At 37.9% G+C, this 24,598-nt stretch overlaps 1 protein-coding gene across 7 annotated transcripts in view; it reads right to left on the bottom strand.

Moving 5' to 3' along the window:
* Window positions 1-24,598, bottom strand: part of BCAS3 (BCAS3 microtubule associated cell migration factor) — a 613,911-nt gene that overhangs the window by 304,932 nt on the left and 284,381 nt on the right. For all 7 annotated transcript variants that reach the window (XM_055130825.1, XM_055130821.1, XM_055130823.1 and 4 more), the window contains 3 exons: window positions 20,759-20,883; window positions 17,934-18,099; window positions 15,746-15,846 (listed from right to left, as the gene is read on the bottom strand). In XM_055130825.1, coding sequence (XP_054986800.1) covers window positions 15,746-15,846; window positions 17,934-18,099; window positions 20,759-20,883 — 392 coding nt within the window. The remainder of the gene's footprint in view (window positions 1-15,745; window positions 15,847-17,933; window positions 18,100-20,758; window positions 20,884-24,598) is intronic.

Below are 24,598 nucleotides of genomic sequence, written 5' to 3'. Positions count from 1 at the left end.
ATACCTATGTCCACTGCAGCACTATTTTCAATAGTCAAGAGAAGGAAGCAAGCCAAGTGCCTGCGTCCAAAGACAGGTGAGTGGATAAAGACAAGGTGCATGCAGCCAGTGAAATGCTACTCAGCTGTAAGATGCAACCGAGCCTTTTGTACAAGGGTGGAACTGGAGAGGCTCATGCTAAGTGAAATAAGAATAAGACAAGTGCCAGATGATCTAACTCATAATGTGGTATGTATGTGAAATATAATGTCCAGGGAAAAGAAATCTTAGATTCTTTTGACAGAACTGAGGTTACCAAAATGGAGTGGAATGGGGTACAATGGAAGAGTAGGCCCCCCTGGACACTGATGAGGGACACTGGCACTCCAGTCGTGGCTGGATGTGGTGACATTATCCCCCCAAATATATAAGCATTTACATCCTTGTTAACTGTGTTTCCGCAATATGGGAGACAACTATACCCCAAGAGTGCTGAAAGGAACCAAGCAAGTAGTAGCAGTATTGGGAGCAAATGGGGTGCACTTTGTTTGCTTCAATAAAGGCAGACTTCCAGGGGAGCCATGCTGAGTAAGTTTTATTGTTTTCTGAAAAGGAGTTGGTATGCCAAATAGTACGTGTACCTCTAATGTAAACCAATGTTATCTCAAAATAAAATAAAGTAAAATATCTTCAATGTAGGGGTGTACCTGGTGGCAGTGGTTGGGCAAGGCAACTTGGAGGGGCGGGTATGCTCACTGGTGTAATTTTAGGTTGGTATTTAAATCTGAGAGGGTGTAGATTGATGGGGGCAAGCAGATTTTGTTGTTTTTCTTTTTAAAAGCTGCCTCATCAGGGGCTCGAGGGGTAATACTGAGGATAAAACATTTACCTTGCACACAGCCAACCTGGTTTGATGCCCAGCACCCAATATAGTCAGACCCATGAGCAATGATAGGCGTGGTCCCTGAGCACAAAGCCAGGAGTAAGCCCTAAGGACTGAGTGTGGTGCCAAAGCAAAGGAAAGCTGCCTTATCAACCATTGCAAGCTGCAATACTTTACAGGAATAATCCCAATAGAAACCACCGTAATTCAATCAGACACTACAAAAATGGGTTGCTGACTCCAAAAATCACTGGATATTCCCTTTCCCAGAAAACAAGGTTGTAGCTACCAGGAGTGGACAACTGACTCCTGTGAGTCAGGTAAGTCTCTGGTTGAGGCCCTGACTCTGGCTGGGACAGGCATAGTACGAGATGCTAGTTATCAACCAGTTCTGAGAATCAACTGCATTAATCTGTACAATGCTTCATTTTCACATACACTACTTTGGATCCAAGCTACAAGGTTGGAATTTTGATTGTCATTGGGCATTTTTTTCCTTTTTAAAGTATCTTGTCAGTATAATTAACATTTAACTTTTTGCCCCATCTTGCATTTGTATTTTGGAGTGGATTACACTTGGATTTGTGAATTTTCAATTTTTCTCTTTTACAGTCTCCTCCCCTAGGAATCAAACGTTTCCCACTTCGAAAGGTACAAGCGTGAACATCATGATGACTTTCCCTGTTTCAGAGCCGGCAATCAAAGCCAGGCCTCACCCATGAGGGACGTGTACTCCACCACTGAGCCACCCTACTGGCCCCTGATTCTCTCTACTGTCACCACCAGTGAATGAGAGCTTAACATCTTTCGTGTTAGCAATCCTTCTCAACTGTACCGAACTTATTGCAAGAGGCAAAGGACAATTTTTGACTTCTGCTTCTGTCAAATTTGTTTTTAAAAAGAAAATTTTTAATTGAAAAGGAAAAAAAAAAACCTTTGTATTAGAAAGATGCATGATTTCTGTAAACACAATGGGAAAGAGGATGGGTAAAAGAGCAATCAAAACCAAACCTTTCGATCCATCATTCATGAAAGCTTCACTGGTGTACTTTAATTGACATTTTTTAAAAGAGCTAAGTTTTATAATTTTGTCCAAGGCAGTCATCACAGACATGCTAAATTTAGAGTCACTGTGTCTTAAATTTAAGGTGTCTCGAAGAAAAACCAATTTATTTCAGTAACATGGTTTTTCGGTGGAAAGATATTTGTTGGTTGACAAATTTACATATAAATAATTAGAATAATCAAATACATTCAATCTGAAGTGGATTCTTAACTACCAAAGACATGCAGTCCTCGATAGAGCAGAATGACACACCCATGGCCAACAATGGACTATAAATACTCTTTAAATAAGGCCTACATTACAAGTTTCCTCTACAAGAAAAAAACATTTCTTTCTTCCCCTTCCACCCTACCCACTCATGGGCAAATATTTATTATGGACAATGCAAGGAAATATTGTTGAGTACCTCCATCATACTTGGTACATACCACAATAGCGATGCAATCCAGGATGTTAGGTTAAATCTAATGTGCCATGCGAAAGAAAGCAGCTTGGAAATTTGCTGCATATTTAATTGCTTTTCCAGGGCACTGACAATGACCATAACAGAGAAGACCAAGGTATTTTTTTCTTTTTGTGTCAAAATACTCAAAGTGTATTAACAGTATGTCATAAATCAATTAAAAAAATTAAGGAACAAAAAACTCTAAAATGACTTCATTCTAAAGCCAAAAGTGTGCCTTTATATTTGAATGCAAAATTTTTGCTATTTTCATTCTTGCGTTATTAGTAAACCAATAGCACAAAATATAGTTGGGAATCAAGATCTCTAGGATTATACCACTGACTGATTTGCCTACTTCCACATGTGAAAGGATGCTGTTATATCTTCAGATGCAACCTACTTCATTACATGAAAAGAGTAAAATAAAAAGGCTACTTGCAGTTCAAGAGATTAGTAAAGCAATATCATTTTCAAAAAGCAAATGAAGCCCAACTAATCAAAAGAACAGGATTTTTTTCTTTAGTGCTATAAATTTTTTTTTTTTGTCAAAGTAACTAACACTAACATCATAGTAAAGTTCCATTTGACGCTTTTAGTGATTAAATTTGCTTCGTATATTCCATGCTATTTTGGAGTGACAAAAGAAATTCATCTCTTCTTTACGAATTTACTGTGACATAAATAAGTTCATTTCAATGACTCTAAAGATAAAATAAATTTTATTTCAGAACAAGTATAATTCAGTGAGAACCTATAGCTCAAAATATCTTGGAAAGGAGATAAAGTCTATGAAGTTCACCAAAACAAACCCAACTTTATAATGATAAATTCTTTCACTACTCTTACATATTTCTCTTCATGCTAACCAGTTATCCAAACTAAACTTCTTTTTCTTCACATTTCTCTTCAGTCACCCCATATAATGCTATAAATGTATATCTTATCAATACAACTTTCTTACTATATTAGAAATTCATTTCTCTGCATCTTTACTGATTATCCCTACTATTAATTTCTTTCCTCTTTATATTGATACAATTAATTCATATTATTATCAGGGTACATTATCACAGCAATTAACTGTGAGAGGTGCCAGAGGATGTCTTCTCTCCGTGTCTGTGAATTGCTGGGATGAAGTCTAGCCACCAATCATTAAGTACCCTGTCAAATTTTGTCAGTGAAGTCAATCAAACATCCTTGATTAAAGACAATTCAAGAGGATTGGAAAGATGGTACAGTATATAAGGCATTTAGTTGCCTCGTGCACAGTCAGCCCGGGTTCAATCTCCAGCAACCCATTTGATCCCCCAAACCCTACCAGGAATGAGCCCTGAGCACAGAGTCAGGAGTAAACAATGAATACTCGAAGGCATGGCCAAAAAAAAAATTTAAATTAAAATAATAGGGGCTGGAGCAATAGCACAGTGAGTAGGGCGTTTGCCTTGCACACGGCCAACCCGGGTTTGATTCCCAGCACCCATATGGTCCCCTGAGCACCGCCAGGGGTAATTCCTGAGTGCAGAGCCAGGAGTGAACCCTGTGCATCGCCAGATGTGACCCAAAAAGCAAAATAAAATAAAAATAATAATAAAAGATAGTTCAAGGATTTGGTGGATATGAATTGTTGAGAGTCTCCTCCCCACCCCAAGGAACCCAGCCCCAGCAGCCAACCTCCACTACCCAACTGCTGCCATGATCCAGGCTGCTTTCCACATGCTCAGGCCGAGCCTCATGCATGAGTGAACATATTCCTGGACCTTGGGGCCACGCAACACATTATTATAAAGGGAAATATATATATATATATATCCGTATATACATACATATATGCCTCTCGAAGAGCCCGGCAAACTACTGAGAGTATCCCGCCCACATGGAAGAGCCTGGCAAGCTCCCAGTGGTGTATTTGATATGCCAAATACAGTAACAATAACAGGTCTCATTCCGCTGACCCTAAAAAGAGCCTCCAATCGTTGGGAAAAATGAGTAAGGAGAGGCTGCTAAAATCTCAGGGCTGGACATATGGAGATGTTACTGGCGCCCGCTAGAGTAAATCGATGAACAATAGGATGATAGTGACAGTGACATTATCACAGTGTTTTAGAAATACTTCTATACATGTTGGGCTTTTTAAATTTGCATTTATATTAATGATCCAAAAGTGAAGTCATTTTTTAAAATTTATTTATTTTTTAATTAGTGAATCACCATGAGGGTACAGTTACAGATTTATACATTTTTGTGCTCATGTTTCCCTCATACAAAGTTCGAGAACCCATCCCTTCACCAGTGCCCATTCTCCACCACCAATAAACCCAGCATCCCTCCCACCACCCCAATCACATCTCCCCCCACCCCACCCTGCCACTGTGGCAGGGTATTCCCTTTTGTTCTCTCTAATTAGGTGTTGTGGTTTGCAATAAAGGTGTTGAGTGGCCATTGTGTTTAGTCTCTAGTCTACATTCAGCACACATCACCCTTCCCCCGCGTGGCCTCCAGCCACATTTTACTTGGTGTTCCCTTCTCTATCTGAGCTGCCTTTTTCCCAGAATGTGAGGCCAGCTTCCAAGCCATGGAGTCAACCTCCTGGTACTTATTTCTACTATTCTTGGGTGTTAGTCTCCTACTCTGTTATTCTATATTCCACAGATGAGTGCAATCTTTCTATGTCTGTCTCTGTCTTTCCGACTCATTTCACTTAGCATGATAGAAGTGAAGAAATTTTTATGAAGTAGTACTAATACAGTTTACATAGAGTTGAAGGATGTGAGGTTTAAAATATTACAACCACACATTTTTCTTTTGGCCACATAACAAAAACTAGACTACTTCCTAAAAAACAAAATTACCTCTAACAGCTATCAAACACTCTACAGGAGGACTAAAGAAATAATAGGGTAGGTGGGGAGTTTGCCTTGCATGAGGCTGACCTGGGTTCAATTCCTGACATCCCGTATGGTCCACAATTCCCCACCAGGAGTAATTCCTGAGTCGAGTCAGGAGTAACCCCTGAGTATCGCCAAGTGTGAGGGGGAAAGAAACCTACAAAACCCAACCAAACCAAAAAACAAACAAACAAAGAAAACACTCTACAAGAAACTAAAAATTTAAAACTACAAATATTAGGAATAATAAGGGGCCGGAGTGATAGGTTCTTGCCTTGCACACAGCTGACCCTGGTTCAATCTCTGGTACTGCATATGGTTCCCTGAGCCCTGTCAGGAGTGATCCCTGAGTGCAGAGCCAGGAGTAAGCCCTGAGAATCACTGCATATGGCCCAAAAACTTGAAAAAAGAAAGAGAATAACCAGGGAAACAATCATAAAACTGAAAATTCACCTACATCTACACTGGTGATGGGTGTAGTGTTAAGAATCATGGGCATGAAAAACCATATTAGCAGTATTGTAAATCATAGAATCTCCTTTTTTTTTTTTTTGCTTTTTGGGGTCACTCCTGGCTCATGCACTCAAGAATTACCCCTGGCGGTGCTCAGGGGACCATATGGGATGCTGGGATTCAAACCCGGGTCGACCGCGTGGAAGGCAAACGCCCTACCCGTTGTGCTATCTCTCCAGCCCCTCCATTTATTTTTTTAATGGAAAGATAAAGAAAACAGAAAATTCACCCCTATCACACCCAAAATCATTTAGCACATAAGAATAAAATACACAAATATATATCTATCATGCCAAACCATATACTATAGTTTACCACAGGATGAAATCAATAGAACTCCAACTCCCAATATATTACAGACAGAAAAGAATTAGCAACATGTCCTCCAAAACAGTGCTTTCCAAACTTTCATATCTGAGGACCACCAGCTATATTCACACTGGTTCACAGATCAGCACCTAAAACCAATGCGTTGACGAGAGGTTTCAACCTTTCTACAACTGTACACTGGGTCATGGACAGGCCATTGGAGGCAACTGCTCTAGAACAACTTCTATGAAAAACTTAAGAAAGAAAGAAAAAAGATTCAAAATCAAACTTCTCAAGATTAAAATCATAATAGGTAAAATTAAAATAAGTTGAATAAAGTTAGTTGTAGGTTAGAGAGCAAAATAGAAAAACTAATATTAAATCAAATACAGAATATAGCACATTATTTAATATCCGTTTTTAAATAACAAGTAGAATATCACTTTTTAAAAAACAAGTAGAAAAATAACTTGTGAAATGTAATGAACTTTAAGTAAGCTTTAAAATGATCAAAGAAGGGGCCAGAGCGATAGGGGAGGGTGTTTGCTTTGCACGTGGCTGACCCGAGTTCAATCCCCAGCATCCCATCCCTGAGCACCACCAGGAGTAATTCCTGAGTGCAGAGCTAGAAGTAACCCTTGCGCATTACCAGGTGTGACCCAAAAAGCCAAAAAAAAAAAATTATCAAAGAAGGAGTGACAGTATAGTGGGTTGGTGCACCCCTTTCACATGTCCAACCGGGGTTCAATCCCCAGCGATCAGAACTCCAGGATGCCAGGAGTGATCCGTGAGTGCAGATTCAGGAATAAGCCCTGACAACCAATGGGCATGGCCCCCAAATAAAAAAAATCAAACAGTAATCTCACAAACCCTAGGACAAAAACCATACCATGACCTGAATTTAACTTCCCCATTTTTCTTTGTTTTCATATTTTCTACTTGATTAATTTTCATTGTTAGTACTTCCTTTCCTTTGCTTAAATCTGTTCTTTTTCTAATTTTTGAAAAACGGATATTTTGGTTATAATTTCAATACTTTCTCCTTTATAACAGGCATTTAGTTCTAGTAAATTTAACCTTAAGTACTCATTCTGTGCAATTCCACAAACTTTTCTATGTTACTATAAGATTTAATTTTGTAATGATTATAAATTCTTTTAAATTTTCTTAAGAAACTGCAAAACAGCACAGAAAATATTGCATTACTGTCATTTAGTTTGAAAGCCAAGAAATTGTCATTGGGATAATCTTATTTTGATTATGCTAAATTTAAATATATGAATTTTGTCTTAAAAATGTTTCTGTATTGGGGCTGGAGCTATAGTACAGCGGGTAGGGTGTTTGCCTTGCACACAGCCGACCCGGGTTTGATTCCCAGCATCCCATATGGTTCCCTGAGCACTGCCAGGGGTAATTCCTGAGTGCATGAGCCAGGAGTAATCCCTATGCATCACCGGGTGTGACCCAAAAAGAAAAGAAAATGTTTCTGTATCTATGTAGTTTGACAAAGCTTTATCAGATGAAAAAATTCTGTGTCCACTTCCACAAAACTCGATAACAGATCTGTTCCATCGCAACATACAATACCTATATATTTCTATTTCATTTATCAGCATTTACCCTCAAGTCATTACATAACTCACACATAAAAATATTACAATGGTATATTTCCTTTCCCCCCTCTGATCCCTCCAATCCCTCTCCCTCAGTTCTTTTTGTCAGATTCCAAGAGGTTGTTTTCATTTGGCTTTCTTTCTCTGTTCCCTTGTTTTATTTCTCTGTGTCCTACATATGAGTAAAATCATTTGGTATTTGTCTTTCTCCTTCTGATTTATTTCACCAAGCACAACTCCCTCCAATTCTGTCCATGTTGAAGCAAAAGGCACGACTTCAAAGTTGCTAACAGCTGAGTAGCATTCCATCGTGCCTATGTATCACAACTTCTTTATCCACTCATCTGTCATCAGGCACTTGGGATGTTTCCAGGTCTTTCTATCAAAAATAAAGCTGCAATGCACATAGGTGTGTACACCACTTTTTGAAATTTATTCTGAGAACAGATACCCAGGAGTGGGTTGGCTGATAAGGCTTTTACTATTTTGCAAACTTTTAGAAAATTTCTGATTTGTCTTCATTTGGAAGAATATATTCTGAGAGTACAAAATTTTCTATTATTTATTTATTTTTTGTTTTTTTATGGGGGGGTGCACACCTGGTGGTGCTCAGAACTTACTTCTAGTTCTATGCTCATGGGTACCTCCTTTGGGTACTCAGGAGACTGCATGAGATGCTGGAGGTCAAACCAGATCAGCTTCATACAAGACAAGCACTCTGCCCGCTCTTCTGTATCTCGCACCCAAGTATTTTCTTCTAATACTCAAAAGAAATCAACTATTAATGTCAGCACAGTTCTTTAATATTATGACTCCTGTACTTCACCACACTAATATCAGATGATTTTAAGAATTTTCTCTTCTTAAATACTTTGAGTAATTTGATTGTGAACCGGTTTTCTCCATTTTTCTTGTGATTGGGATTTTTCTGGTGTTCTTGTATCTGTGCATCTATACTTTATATACGATTTGGGGTTTTTCTGATTATTTCTTCTGTCCTACCACTTCATTATAAATTGTTTTATTTCTATAGGACCACCACCCCAAGTCTATGTTCATCCAAACTGATTTTTGTGCTCACACCTGGTGCTACAGGGCAGTCAAAAATTCCACCTCTCCTTCTTCATGGAACTCTGATTAGAAGTATGTGTTATTCCCCAGTTCAAGGGAACTGTTTCTTCCACTGTAATTCTCTGTGTCCTAATTTGACATTTTTTTGCCTGGGTCTATCTTTAAGTTGACTACTTTTTTCTTCTACATTTTCTAATCTATTCCCATTTTTATCTAGTGCACTTCTCATCTCTCAATTTTTAGGTCTGAAACCTTGATTTGGAACTTCCTGATATTTTTCACATATAATCGACCTTTTAATCAAATGATGGGATGCAGATATAAAACTAGTGACACCAAAATGTGTCATGATTCCTGACTCTGTTTGAGATCTATGCACTGAGCCGTCTAAAACTCAATGATGACTCAGCCCTTGGTTGCAATAATATGCTGAATAACAGCAGTCTCTATAGCTCTTTAGATAGCCTCTCTAATATGTCCAGCAAATTCTAGGTCAGGAATCAGAAAATAGAATATATTTGTGACTTCTAGCTCAAAAATGAGTAAAGGTAATATATTAAAGAAATGGTGTGGCTGCATTTATGTAATGCTTTATTTGTAGTAATAATGTATGATTGTTTGCTGATCCACATACTTCTCTGGTCTAACTAAATTTGCAGCGGTCTCCTCAACTTAGACTGTTTTCCACACTGAGACAGCATAGAAGCTCTAGCAAACTAGTAAACTGGGGAAAATGCAAAGCTTCTTCATTTATTTCTATGAAGAATGAGCTTCATTCTTTGATGTCTGGTGATTTTAAAACATCTGTTTCATATAGATTGTTGTGTGTGTTTTTAAGTAGGAGGGTAAAAATTTGTAATGGTGGGGAGATACTCTTTAAATGGAACCCCAAGAAACATTAAACAAATGAAAATAATATTCACAAAAAACCTGAAACTGAATTGAAACATAATATGTTGACCTATCTTTTAAACTTCTAAAGGTTGATGAAAACAATGACTTCATAATATAATATTGGGAGCTTCCTAGTCACCTTTGAATTATGTACCAAAGCTCTATTTCTGTAAAATTGTCTTCTGTTAGCATTTAACAAAGAAAACTCATGGATTATTTATTATTATTTATTATTTTCAACGGAAGTTCAAAGGATGACCTCCCAAAACAAATAGCTGATAATCAGCATCTGAAAATACAGTTAGAAAATTATCTGAAAGGAACAGAGGAAACACTATTTTCACCCTAAATAAAACCTTCCCACATCAACTATGGAAGCGCCATGCTTAATGTGTACTTTGGAAAGCTCTGAAACAAATTAAAGTATTATTGCCTACTTTGGAATTATATTCAGAGTTGGGTGATTTTTGTTAGTCTCTTCTTATGTTTATTATAGTTTTTGGCAAAGTACACTGAAATAAAATGCCTATTTTAAGAAAAGGTAATTCTAGTAAATAATTTGTAGGGGAAAGGAAAAAAAATACTGTAATGAGAAAATTTACCTATATTCTCTGATCTACTCTTTTAAAAAACTATTGGCAAGATTTCTATAACTAAGATAAGGTATGCCACAAGATTTGATTGCCATCTGTTCATTCAACCGTTATATATGAATTAACCAAACATACTCAATTAGAACATATGAATTTGTTGATATTTTATGTTCTTTTACTTACTGAAAAAACCACACTTGTGTAATTTTGGTTCACGCTAACACATTGCGGCTGTTTCACAGAGATCTCAGATACTTTCTAATATTTTCAATATATGACATACCCAAATGCCTGAATTTTACATCATTCACATAAATGTCAGATATGGTTGCAGTTCAGAATACAAAACTAACTTATTTCATCTTAATTATCACTTATTTCACCTTATGTGGACTATTTCAGGAAGTTATCCCTTTCATCCCCATACGAGTTAACCTTTTACCATGTATGCCAACGTTGTTTATCAACTAACAGTGTATTTGTTATGACTATAGGGCTAGAAGGGGAACAAGGATTCCTTGCTAAACATCCTGCTCTCCTACTCTCTTCCCACTAAGCAAAAGTCTCTTTCCCATTTATATCATTGTCTACTACTAGCCAAAGTCTCTTTCCCATTTACATCATTGACTACTATTATTATAATTTCCTGAGTTTGTACAAGTCTGCTTCACTTGATCCATAGATCTAAAAATAACCAAAGAAAATGCTTACATTCTCAAAGTTTGCATGAGGGCTCTACTCCAAAGGGTTACATTTTAAAATATTTTCAAAATATATTTGCAACACTGGTTGAACTCTACAAGAAGAAAACATCCAACCCCATCAAAAAATGGGGCGAAGAAATGAACAGAAACTTTACCAAGGAAGAAATACGAATGGCCAAAAGGCACATGAAAAAGTGCTCTGCATCACTAATCATCAGAGAGATGCAGATCAAAACAACTTTGAGATACCACCTCACACCACAGAGACTAGCACACATCCAAAAGAACAAAAGCAACCGCTGTTGGAGAGGATGTGGGGAGAAAGGGACCCTTCTTCACTGCTGGTGGGAATGCCGACTGGTTCAGCCCTTCTGGAAAACAATTTGGACGACTCTCAAAAAATTAGATATTGAATTCCCATTTGACCCAGCAATACCACTGCTGGGAATATATCCCAGAGAGGCAAAAAAGTACAATCGAAACGACATCTGCACATGTATGTTCATCGCAGCACTGTTTACAATAGCCAGAATCTGGAAAAAACCCGAATGCCCCAGAACGGATGACTGGTTGAGGAAACTTTGGTACATCTATACAATGGAATACTATGCAGCTGTTAGAAAAAAGGAGGTCAAGAATTTTGTAGTCAAGTGGATGGGCATGAAAAGTTTCATGCTGAGTGAAATGAGTCAGAAAGAGAGAGACAGACATAGAAAGATTGCACTCATCTATGGTATATAGAATAACAGAGTGGGAGACTAACACTCAAGAACTGTAGAAATAAGTACCAGGAGGTTGACTCCATGGCTTCGAGGCTGGCCTCACGTTCCGGGGAAAGGTCAACTCAGAGAAGCGATCACCAACTACATTGTGGTCGAAGGCCATGTGGAGGAAGGGAGTTGCGGGCTGAATGAGGGCTAGAGACTGAGCACAGCGGCCACTCAACACCTTTATTGCAAACCACAACAGCTAATTAGAGAGAGAAAGCAGAAGGGAATGCCTTGCCACAGTGGCAGGGTGGGGTGGGGGGGAGATGGGATTGGGGAGGGTGGGAGGGACACTGGGTTTACGGGTGGTGGAGAATGGGCACTGGTGAAGGGATGGGTTCCAAACTTTGTATGAGGGAAGTATAAGCACAAAAGTGTATAGATCTGTAACTGTACCCTCACGGTGATTCTCTAATTAAAAATAAATAAATTAAAAAAATATATATATATATTTGCAACAATCTTCAAGTTGCTAAATAAGCAACTGTCAATATAGTCACACAAAACAAAATGAAACAAAATTCTATATACCACGTGTGGTATATATCTCTCCAGAAGGCATCAGACAGGGGAACTAGAGAGAAAGTGAGAAGGTAGTAACGTCTCCTTCCAGAAACTCTAACTTACTTAAAGGATTCAAGAGGTAGACAGGTAAAGGGATTCTTTCTAAACTAACATTGCTTTAGCCAATTTTAGGTCTTTACTTTTACGAGCTACATATCAATGTTTCTACATATTTAACTTCTTCAGCAATGTATTGTATTAGTATGTCTATGCTAGTTTGGGCAGAGGGAGAGGTAATGTATTTAGTAGTAATCAGAGGCTATTCCTGGCTTGGTGTTCAGAAATGACCCCTGGCCACAGTGTTCAGGGGGCTGTATATGATGCTACAAATTGGCCCAGGGTCTGATGCACACAGCCTTATTCTCATACTCTGTATCCGGTCTCATGTCTGTGCTTTTTATTTATTTATTTATTTATTTATTTATTTATTTATTTATTTATTTATTTTTTGGTTTTTGGGTCACACCCGGCCATGCACAGGGGTTACTCCTGGCTCTTCACTCAGGAATTACCCCTGGCGGTGCTCAGGGGACCATATGGGATGCTGGGATTAGAACCCAGGTCAGCCGAGTGCAAGGCAAACGCCCTACCCGCTGTGCTATCGCTCCAGCCCCTCATGTCTGTGCTTCTTAACCAAAATCTTTCTTTATGTTAAAAAATGCATTAATTTAAGTAAGTGACTTTAAAGGATTTTGAAACTGTTACAGTCTTTTTCTTGAACCTCTCTAAAGAAGCATGATGATATTACATGATGCACTCTCTCTTAGGTATATACTAATAAACTCTCTCTATAGTAACATTTCACAAGATAAGAGAACATATTAATTGTACCGGTGTTACTTAGATAATAGGTATTAGAATAAGGCCAAAATCACACACTCATAAAAAGTACTGTATCACTGTCATCCCATTGCTCAGCAATTCCTTCGAGCGGGCACCAGGAACATCTCCATTGTGAGACTTGCTGTTACTATTTTTGGCATATTGAATACACCACGGGTAGTTTGCCAGACTCTGCTGTGGGGGTGAGATACTCTCAGTAGGTTGCTGGGATCTCCAAGAGGGGCGGAGGAATCGAACCCAGGTTGGCGACGTGCAAGACAAATGCCCTACCAGCTGTGTTATCGCGCCAGTCCCCCAAAAAGTACATCAATACTGTGTCCTTGAAATCTATTTGAAAACATTCCATTTTGAGATATGAAACAAAAATAGAGAAAGATGCTTAAATTTATATACTGTTTTACAGTGTTGAAAGAACTTGCAAGTGGCCCACCTGGGCTCAATCCACAGCACAGCATATGGACCACCAAGCACTGCCAGGAGTGATCACTGAGCACTGAGCCAGGAGTAAGCCCTTAACACTGATAGCAGTGGCCCAAAATTCAAAATAATAAAAACTATAATCTGTACAGAAAACTCTATTATCATTGGAACTTAATATGAAACTACTGAAAGAGGTTATTTGGAACTAAAACTCAGGATTTTTTCCTATTTAGCTCTAATTGGTAAAGAATTTCAAAAGATCATGAACTAAATTTCATTACATAGAAGAATTGGATATTACAGAGACATCAATAACTACTTTCTCCCAAATTGCTCTAATTCACTTTTATTTCCACTTTGCAACATCACACAGGTTTGCCATCTTTTCTCAGTAATAGTCTTAATTACAGTTCCATTACCTAACGCAAAATCACCAAGCTGCTACTGAATCTGACAGATTGATCTTCCTAAAATGCAAACTGAAGGTGTAATATTAAAGTTTGAAAAAAATGAGATAGTTTGTACCTACAGAGTGGATGGTCTCATGATCTCAAACTGTGCAAGTGGTAATCTTTTTAGTTTTAAGAACTAGACAAAGATGTCTAGAACTACTTAAAAATAAGTGGTATATGGACCAAGAAACAGCTCAAAGGACTGAGTGCATTTGAGAGATACAGCTTCAATTTCTAGCACTGCATGGTCACCAGAGCACCACCAAGATCAAGCCCTGAGCATCGAGTTAAGACAGAAGTAGCTCCAGAACACGAATAGGTGTGGCCCCAAAACCAAACACTTAAACAAAACAAAATTTATGTGATAGAAATCAGATTAATTTGCTAGAATAAAAATCCTAGAGACAAAGATAGTCATATTTAATTTTTGGCCACAGAACAATAAAACAAAGAAACCCAATATTAATCTGAAACAGCTACACTGAATTCAACCATGAGTTCTTTTCACCCCTTTTGAGAGGCAGGGAAAAAATTCATGACTTTAATTTAATATTAAATCACTTACATATTACCCCTTTCTTTGGCAACTTCAGTCATTGATCTCATAGTTCAATGCATAACCCTTCCCTGATGTATCCATTTCATTTAATTCTACTTTTTTATTAAATGCCAGTCTCCCAAATTAGGTAATGAATTCAATGAGAACAGAAGCAACATACTATTCACATTTAAATCACAAGTGCCTGGCACATATAGTTATTCAATAAATACATGCTGGTAGAACCAGTGAGTCCAACTGTATAACAGAAAACAACGACCATCAACTGTGTTGAAATTTCAGAATTTTCTAACTTTAGAGAAAAGTCAGTATACTGTCTGGGTTTCTATTATAATATGTAACACATTATTAACTCAAAATAAATTTTATAAACCCATACATAGTTATATAAACCAGGCAAGAAAATAAGTTCAATACAATAAGACTCCATTAAAAACATAACAATGTTTTTTTTAAAAAAAAGTGTCAATGATTATATTTAAGAATTTTCTTAACACACAATACTCACTACAATCAAATTAAGGATCCAGTCAAGACTACAAAACTAAATTAACAATTTTTAATGACTATAAACTGTAAAATAAATGTAAAAATTGTCTTCTCATCACTCCTCTGCAAAAACCTCTTTCAAACTCAATATATATTTTATGCTTTACAAAATAGTGATCAATCGCTTACCAGTACTAGGGATAAGTTATAAAAACAAACAAACAAAAGAAAACAGAAAAACACCTATAACAGGCACAATTCTTACTCCATTACAGCAAGAAAAATCCAACAGAAATAAAAAACTTTTAAAAAACTTCTATAAAAATCCTTCAATAGTACCTTTCAATAGTGAAGAGATGAATTTTTCCACATGAGAAAAACATAACACATTTCGTGAGACTTTATTATATCCTAGTATTCTTATGAAAATATGAACCCACCAGATCACACCCATCAGCTTCCGTAACCGCAGGGGTAAAATGTCATATCAGGCAACATATCAGAGGCACAGTGAGTGTGCTCAGGCCCTTGGTTTATATTTGTATTACATGTCTTACTTGACTCAGTATGATTATTCTTGGCCTATGACCCATGGACAAGTGGTAATACGCATGACTGAATTAGAAGCCAGCGTTTCAAGATGAAACTTCCAAATACTATATAGAAGGGAAGGAAAAGACACCGAGCAGTACTTACGGCCAGCAAGCAGGAACTGGTAATACTGTACTGCATCAGCAGCAAGGAGCAGAGGGTGATTTGCATTAAATGGTGGCTGCAATTCATTCCATTGAGGAGTTCTAAGGAAACATCAGAAGAATATTAATATTTAAGCTTAAGAGATGGGATATAAATCACCATCACTGTCACAACTTATGGACTCTGATACAACCTCACACAATCTTAGTGATCATTCAAATGAACTTGTTGGAGTGCTGAAGCCTGAAACACAAGGCCGTCCACTTAAAAAGAACAGAAAGGTGGCAATGAGTCATACAAATTATATAAAGGCAATATGAGGTTAGTAGAAATCCCTCAAAGAAAACAGACAACTCATTTCTGATTATACCTATTTTCTAGCAATGGTTTGAGGTTTATGATCAAAGAATATGTGCATATTTTTAAATAAAGCAAGGCAGGTAAAAATGGTTAAAGACAGTTGTGTTAATGCCTGACTTACTATGGATCAAATGAGCATCCAAGTTCCAAAAACAAGCCCTTTATTTTAACAATGACTGTGCAGTAATTTTAATTAGATCTGTCCACTCCTAAATTGCTTGATAAATAAGATATTGATCAGATCAATCCAGCGCAGCAAGGAAGTAGCAAAGAATGCTGGAGCCTCCAAAAATCAATATAAGAGTATTTTAAAATGTCAAAAGGAGAGGAATCATTTTCACATCCATTTTTGTTTGTTTCCTTCCATGCATGTCAGAGCCAATTTTTTCTCTATCAGTATATACTATATTGAACAGGCTCTAGATTCTATTACCCCCTTATTATGATAACTTAAAATATTTTGATAATTATTACAAACTTTTGAGGACTGTGATTCAAAATAAACATTTCCATAGCACATTTTCATTTTATTATAGAAATCACATTTTGAAATTTATTTTAATTTCTTGTGGGCTCCACCCCTCTCAGAAAGCCCAGCAAACTACCAAGAGTATCTCTCCTGCATGGCAGAGCCTGGCAAGCTACCCATGGTGTATTCGATATGCCAAAAACAGTAACAACAAGTCTCACATGGAGATGTTGCTGGTGCCCGCTCGAGCAAATCAATGAGCAATGGGATGACAGTGATAGTGGTGCCAGGGATGAAACCAGGACTTCACATGTGCAAAGTAAGTGCTGTGCCACTGAGCTATATCTCCACCCCAAGAATAGATTTCTCATACCCATTAGGAACCAATTTATATTAAACCAATTTAATATAAACCTTCCCATTTATATTAGTTTCCATCCTGATTAATTACTAAATTCTGCATTATGGCCTTCTATTTTCAGTGATTTGGAACAGGGGAGAACTTTTGCTATGTGAATAGGACAAAAATTCTCAGTCCATGAAAACAAAACATGAAAATAATAGGATAAAACAGTTCCAAAAGAGGAATTCTCCAAGACAACTTGGAGAACCAAGATAACTCAAATGTCTTTGGAATATGCAAAGAGAACATTTGAGCACACAACTAAGAACATCTGAATACGCAAAAATCTGTACGCAAATCTTATTAGCAGCATATCCATATGTTTAAAAAGTAGTGACAGCAACAATAGCTATAAATGGAGAAATAAAACGTAGCACATCCATGCAATGTAATATTACATGCAAAATAAAGTACGAATAGAAACTACAACATGGATGGACTTTGAAATTGTGCCAAAGGAAGAGAGTTGCAGAAAGTCACATTTTGTATGGTTTTCAGGAGAAATAAAAAGTGATTACCAACAATATAGAGTTTCCTGGCTAGAGGGGCAGTGATAAAAACTTTGGCAATTAGTACAAACAAGTAAGATTCTCTTTAAATGGGTGAACAGTTAAGTATGTAGATGAAATAAAATTTAAAAGAATAAATTATTAATACACTCAATAAAAAAGATGAAGCAAAATAATTTTGCTGGATGAGAGTCAAGGCAAAAAAAAAAGCACATACTGATTTCACTTTTATAAAATTTTAGAAATTGTATACTCATCTACAGTAACAGAGCAAATCAGTGGTTATGAAGGGCTGAATGAGGAAGAAAACACTTGGGGGTGATGGGTACGTTTATCACATTAATTATGGTGAGTGCCGAAAAACATACACTAAGACTTACCAAGCTATACACTTAGTATTAGGTAATTTGATGAAGCTGATTTTAAAACAATGAAAGGAAGCACTACCTAACCAAAGTCCAGGTGGCGCGGGGGGATGTCATCATTTCCAATGGGGTGTCATCACTAATCTTGGGGGCGGTGCTGAGTGGCCGTGGCTCCATCATGTGTTCCACCAAGGTCCCATAGCAGCTAATAATGTAGAGAGACTCAACTACAACTTGTTTGGACTGATCTACAAACAGAAAAACAGAACTTGCATTGTGATCATGGCAAACAGTAGCACAGCACAATCTCTGCATGTTACTCGATCTTGTCAGTCTGTTCCTAAGTTGCTCAGAGAAAACAAAAAGGCAGGACATCTTGAACATGGTACCTGCTTCTCTCCCAATGGTTGCCACGTAGAAGAAAATGCTAAAAAATACAAATATGTGCTCAAACTGTTATTTGCATTTGGTTTGAAGATCATGGCCTGGTATTTGTAGGGCCTACTCCCAGCTCTTTGCGTTAAGGGTCACCACTCGTGGGTACGCTCAAGAGATCAAGAGATGCTGGGCATGGACTCTGGGCCTCCTTGATGCAAAGCACACACTCAGGGCTTTGAGGTCCCGCTCCAGTTTCTGTTAAACTACTTTTTAAATCTAACACTTTCCATAAATGGTGGATAGAATTTCAAATTTTGAATTCATTATTAAAAAATATATTTCTCAGTCTTTTGTATTTGTCTGCAACCAATAATATGTCCAACTCCTGAAAACTGAAAGCAGGACAGGGAAAGACTGACCAAGCATAAGCAGTGGACAGACTGAGGCTCAGTCGCAGTCAAAGTACCCCTTCAACTGCAACGGCAGCTCCTAGGATGTCTAAGTCAGCTTAGGTTCTCGTCAACTTTCTCCTTGGAAACTTTCTCTTTAAATTTCTTGATTAAAACAAACAAATGAAAAACACACTCTGGGGCTGCAGCACACACTTTGATTGTGTGCAGGAGGCCTGAGCTCTTGGTCCTCTGAGCTCCACCAGGACTGACACCCGAGCACCGAGTGGGAATAGCCCAAGCAATGCCAAGAGTGGCCCCCAAACAACAAAAAAGACAATGACAAGAAAAGAAAAAATTAAAGAAAACCATATCCCTCCATCTCCCCCAAATCCTCTAACTCTCTTCCTTCTTTTCTTTCAAGGGGATCACTAGTCCTGTGGACAAAAAAGAACCATCACTCTCTAAGGTCAGGTGCTGAGTGTGGCTCAATCAAATGACTTCATAAGGATACACATGTCCCTCACCACCAAAACTGGTTCAGTCCTCTATTGTGGGGATTGAGAGGAGCACAGAAAAATCACTCATGAATGCTGGGTGGTTCCCCTTATCACTCTTCCCGAGGAATCAGTTACAGTTGATTTGAGAAAGGGCTAGCGACCAGTCAGTGGGACATAAAGGACTGGCAAGTTAAAAGGGTAATTAGAACAGAAGGGAAAGGCATTTGAAATCAGAGCTTCACAGAGGATTTAACTAGTAACAAAAAGTCATTAAGATAGCATCATTAAAGCAAAGGTGGTAACAAAAAAAGAAAGATGGGATAAGAAATTGGAAGGCTTGCCTACTTTACTGTATCTTCTCCCACTTAGGGAGGGAACCTGCTGTGCCTGAGATCCTGTTTCCAGGGAAAGGATGACTGAAAGGCAGTAACAAGGGGAAGGGCAGATGTCTGAATGACAGTACCAAGCTTAAGGGAGAGTCACTTTGCTAAGAACAAAGCAGTCTGGGAAGGGCCTCCTGACAACTCTGTTTGTGACCCACTTTAGCACTAAGAAACAAAGAAAGAGAAGATGTTAACGTTAAAAATAACAATTTATTAATTTAGCTCCTCTTCTACAAAGACACAAGGAATCTAAAATAAAGAATAGCAAAACTAATTATGTGAACATTTTAAATACTGATCAAGCTAGTATAGCCATATATCCCATATATTCATATATAGGTGAATATATATATCTCTTAGCTTGATTATATATATTTGTGTACTAGGATACACACACACACATATATATATTAGAGAGATAGATCTAGTGATAGGCCTGAGTACCAATGAATACAAAAGAAAAAATATATACATGTACATATGAATTAAAACTAATACTGATCACTATAAAATATGATTCTTATTTCTGAGTAGAGGCCTTTTTACCTTTTAACAATAACATAAATTAGTTGATATATTTATTTTAAAGTTAAAATTTAGCATTAGAAAAACTAGATTCAAACTCTAATAAGACAACTTGGTTCTTTTTTCTTTGGGGTGGGAGATTTAGGGGAGCTCAGAGCATATCTGGTGGTGCTCAGGGTTTACTCAAGGCTGTGTGCTCAGGGATCACTCCTGGTGGTGCTCAGGGCACTTTACAGGATGCTGGAGATTATACCCATGTTGGCTACATGCAGAGCAAGTACCCTACTCACAATCACTCCAGCAGTAATAACACACATTTAAGTGCAACTTCTTTCAACTGTATTTAAGCTGACTGATCAATTTCTGCATGGAAATTAAAATAAGGAGAATAAGATTTTCCTCTCTCCATCTCAGAGACAATGGCAAAAAAAAAGGTTTGAAAATGTAAATTTCCAAATTTCCACAAATAAAGATATGAAATTGATGGTGTTGGGAATATCTGTAGACTGATGTCCAAAAAAAAGAAAAAAGAAAAAAATACTCAATAGGAAATTTATTTCACATTAACATAGAGGACGAAATCTTATGCTGAGATAGCAGAGGAGATGGACTAAATGCAGGATACATTGGTTTAAAGAATTGAGTTCAAGTTTTCTCAAGGGGAATTGCTATGCATTTTTCTAAAAAACAGAATTGGCATAGAATAATTTAAGCTTTAATAAAAATACATACCTTTTTCTCTTTTCAGACCTGCATTATTTGCAAACCATGATCTGGATGTTCCAAAAACTGCAGCCACACAGAATTCTCCGCCCATAGATTTGCTAGGTGAAATTTGTGGAGGTGGTTTAACTTTGCTTAAAAAATAAAATGATAGGATAAAAATTACCATGTTGAAATCACAGTCCTGGAAACAATGGCAGATAGTTTTCATTAAATTTCACCCATAATATTCAAACCTTCCAATGTGGTCATGCATTTTGACTTAAATAATAACTGGCGGTGTGAGACCATTCTGCAGTAAGTAAAATTAGTTCAAAATCTCAAAGTAATAACAGAACAGCAACTAATAACAAAAAAATAATATCTTTTTTAAGTATGAGCTGGTGAAATTTGAGTTACTTCTTTTCAGATGGACAGCAAGTCCCTGGAGATGAAAAGTGAAACAACAGAACCCACATAAACATCTCTAGGTAATAAAATTGCTTGTCATTTCATTTTGATATACAAGGCACAGGGTTGACAATACAGTTGAGTGCAAACATCATGGATGAAAATAAGAGGATGATAGTAAATGAAACTCTGAAAGTGCGCTGGGTCACAATGCAATGCAGAATGAGAGGACATCTGGGAGTAGATCTAATGATCCAAGGCAGTTGAACTCACTGGGTATTCCCACATGCTGTTAACTTTTCCCTCAAGGATCTGTGAATATGTTGTAGAAATAAAGGTTATATCAATAGCCACCAAGTCTTTCCTATTTCTCATATATTGGGGACACATCTAGCGCTACTGCTAGATCAGAGAACTCACAACTAACAGTACTGTTGTCCACTTTATCCCAAATAAGCTTTCACACCATGAACTTTCAATACTAACCCCTCATCTTCTTTAAAACCCTATATTTCTATTTCTGGTTTTACATTGTATGGACCACACACCCAGCATTGGGGGTTGGGGAGGCCTCTGGCTAAGCAATGCAGGGCCACACTAAGGGGATCCTGTGGTGCAGGGGAACAAACTCAGGGCCGTGCATGTGTTCCACCACTGAGCTATCTCATTAACCACACTCTTCTGCTTTCTCAAAAGCATTCCCAGAACTCTTTAGGTAAATACTGAGATTACGTTTTGTAACTCAAGAACAAGAAAGGGCCCCCACTATACACTGGGCAAACACACGGCTGTGAGGATCAATGCTCTCCTGAGTCTACTCCACCAGCATCAGGCCACAGTGCCAGGCAACATAGGTCCTACTCCTGTTTGCTCTCCCTTCTCTTGTCATTTTGCTTTTGCAGTATGGAGGAAAAACTGATTTTGGAGTAAAAAGTCTACATTTGAATCCCAATGAAGTCACTTATTAGCTCTACGGCATTTTAGCTATTTACCCTCTCAAAGCTCAAACTACCAATATAGGAAATATAAAATAGTAATATTGACGGTGTAGGATCATTTTCTTTATCTATGTTAATTCTTCTCGATTTTAAGGTCCCAACCTGAGGTGGGATTTATTTACTGGACTTTCTGTTTTGTTTTGTTTATTGGACTACATCCTTGGGGCTCCCCCCAGCTATGTGCTCATTCCCAGTGCTCAAGGGCCCAGGAGGGCCCAGGATTGAACCTGAATCTCCAGCAGGCACTCATCCAGCCCAAGCAGTGTTGTATTAAAGATTATTCTATCTGTTCTCAAAGCAGAGCCTATGCCCAGTGGCAGCCCTTAAGACCTTCTTGGACATGCAGATATTCATCAGGTAGCATTTCAGATTTCCTGAGTCGACGCGCCAGGGTGGGGCCTAGCACTCTATACTTGTTAGCTGTCCCCCTGGGAGGGACTGGGGTGGGGGTGTTTTAAGTTTAAGAATCAGTAGATGTCAGTGGATTTTTGGGTGTGGAGTAGAAACAATGTTCACCGAAATTCTATTATTAACGAAACTGTAAATCATGATGTCTAGATAAAAACAGAAAGGAAAAAAAGCACAGAATTACATAAAGCACCTTCCCATATCATAGAAAACAACTATGTTAACTTTCTTCTATATAGTACTTTAAAAAAATCAGACCTGGCTTTGGTAATTTCAGTTCCTTCTGACACTTAAAATCATCACTCACCTATTTTATTTTCTGATCTTTCTGTCTTAACATCTTTAAAAAAATCTGGATATGAGACCACTGTGACTGTTCTCTGTGGTCTCTGCATTTTCACCAATTCCACAGTGAAGCATGTTGCCATAGATAAAAAGAACTTCTTTTCTTTCCATTAACATTTCTTAAATACTTCCATCATAAAATACTATCACCTATGAAAATGGCAGCCACAACTAAAAGAGCAATACCAGTCACAGACAGACTCCCACTAACAAAGAATAAAGTCAGGCTGGTTTTGTGTTATTACATTTCTGGAGGTAATGAATCTGATTCTACAGCTCTCTCTCTTCCTGCCTTCCACAATTAAAATACTAAAAGAAGATTCCCCTTTACTTACATCTGAACAGAGATTGTTCTTTCTCTTAGTGCCTGGGAAATCAGCATCAGAACTGTTGTTTGTGGAGCTCTCTGCTGTACCATTAAGTTAGACAGTAAACTTTTCTTCAAAGCTTTGAACTGGGGTCAAAACAATAGTACAATGGGTAGGGCATTTGCCTTGCATGCGACCGACCCTGGTTCAATCCTGGCTCATCCCATATGGTTCCCTGACCACTGCCAGGTATAATTCCAGAGTGCAGAGCCAGGAGCAACCCCTGCATATTGCTGGGTGTGACCCAAAAAGACCAGTGAGGGGGTGTAAGAGGAAGCCTTTGTCCTGTACTATCTTTCTAGCCCAAGCCCTCCCACGTTACTTTATAGCTGATAGGTTCCTGTAACTAGCAACTTTTAAGTTTAATCAGTTATTTTTAACCTTTAGGGAAGTTGGAGGACTAAGAAGAAAACCAGTCCAGGATTTTATTTCAAAGATACCTTCAGTGGCTGGAGTGATAGTCCAGCAGGTAGAGCATTTGCCTTTCACATGGCCGACCCGGGTTCAATCCCCGGCATCCCATATGGTCCCCCAAGCACTGCCAGGAGTAATTCCCGCGTGCAGAGCCAGGAGTAACCCCTGAGCATTGCTGGGTGTGATCCAAAAAGAAAAAAAATTCATCTCTGCTTTTCATAAAATTGTATTTGAATCACCATCATGGAAATCATGGAATAGTGACATTATAATCCAAAGATAAGCTACACAGGGACAAATTCAAGTTCTCTTCAAATTAGTAATTGCTATTTTTGTTTCTGCTGTTTAAACCATGTGGTAAGCAACAAGATAGAAAACAACTGACAATACCACTTGCTTTGTTTTGTGACTACACCTGGCAGTGCTCAGGGAACCATATGTGGTGCCAGGGATTGAACCATCAGCCATATGCAAAATTAGAACCCGATCTGCTGTACTATCTCTCCAGCTCCAACTATACCACTTGTTAAGAGAGACTACTGTATATCTAAAGAATTAATGCTAGGGACATTCTTGGCTGATCAGAGTTCAATCCCTGACATTCCATATGGTCCCCAGAGCTCTGCCAAAAGTGATCCGTGAAGGAAGAGCCAGAATCAAGCCTTTACATCACCAGGTGTGGCCCCAAACAAAACAAAATACAAAAAAATGCATTCTAAATAAAAAGAGTTGTTTTGAACTAGGTAGCTATTTTTTTCAAACATACTAAAAGAACCTAAGTATGACAGAGTATTGATTTACTCTCTGCCCTTACAAAACATACCAGCTTAAAATCTAGCTGATAAAGTAAAAAGTTAAAAATCCCTTATACTTCTACACATAGATCAGCTTCTAAACACACAACTAAAAAAAGCATTAATATGGCT

The sequence above is a fragment of the Sorex araneus genome, chromosome 3, assembly GCF_027595985.1.
Source record: "Sorex araneus isolate mSorAra2 chromosome 3, mSorAra2.pri, whole genome shotgun sequence".
Taxonomy (NCBI): domain Eukaryota; kingdom Metazoa; phylum Chordata; class Mammalia; order Eulipotyphla; family Soricidae; genus Sorex; species Sorex araneus.
The sequence above is the reverse complement of the archived record's forward strand: the minus strand, read 5'-3'. Positions and strand labels throughout refer to the sequence as shown.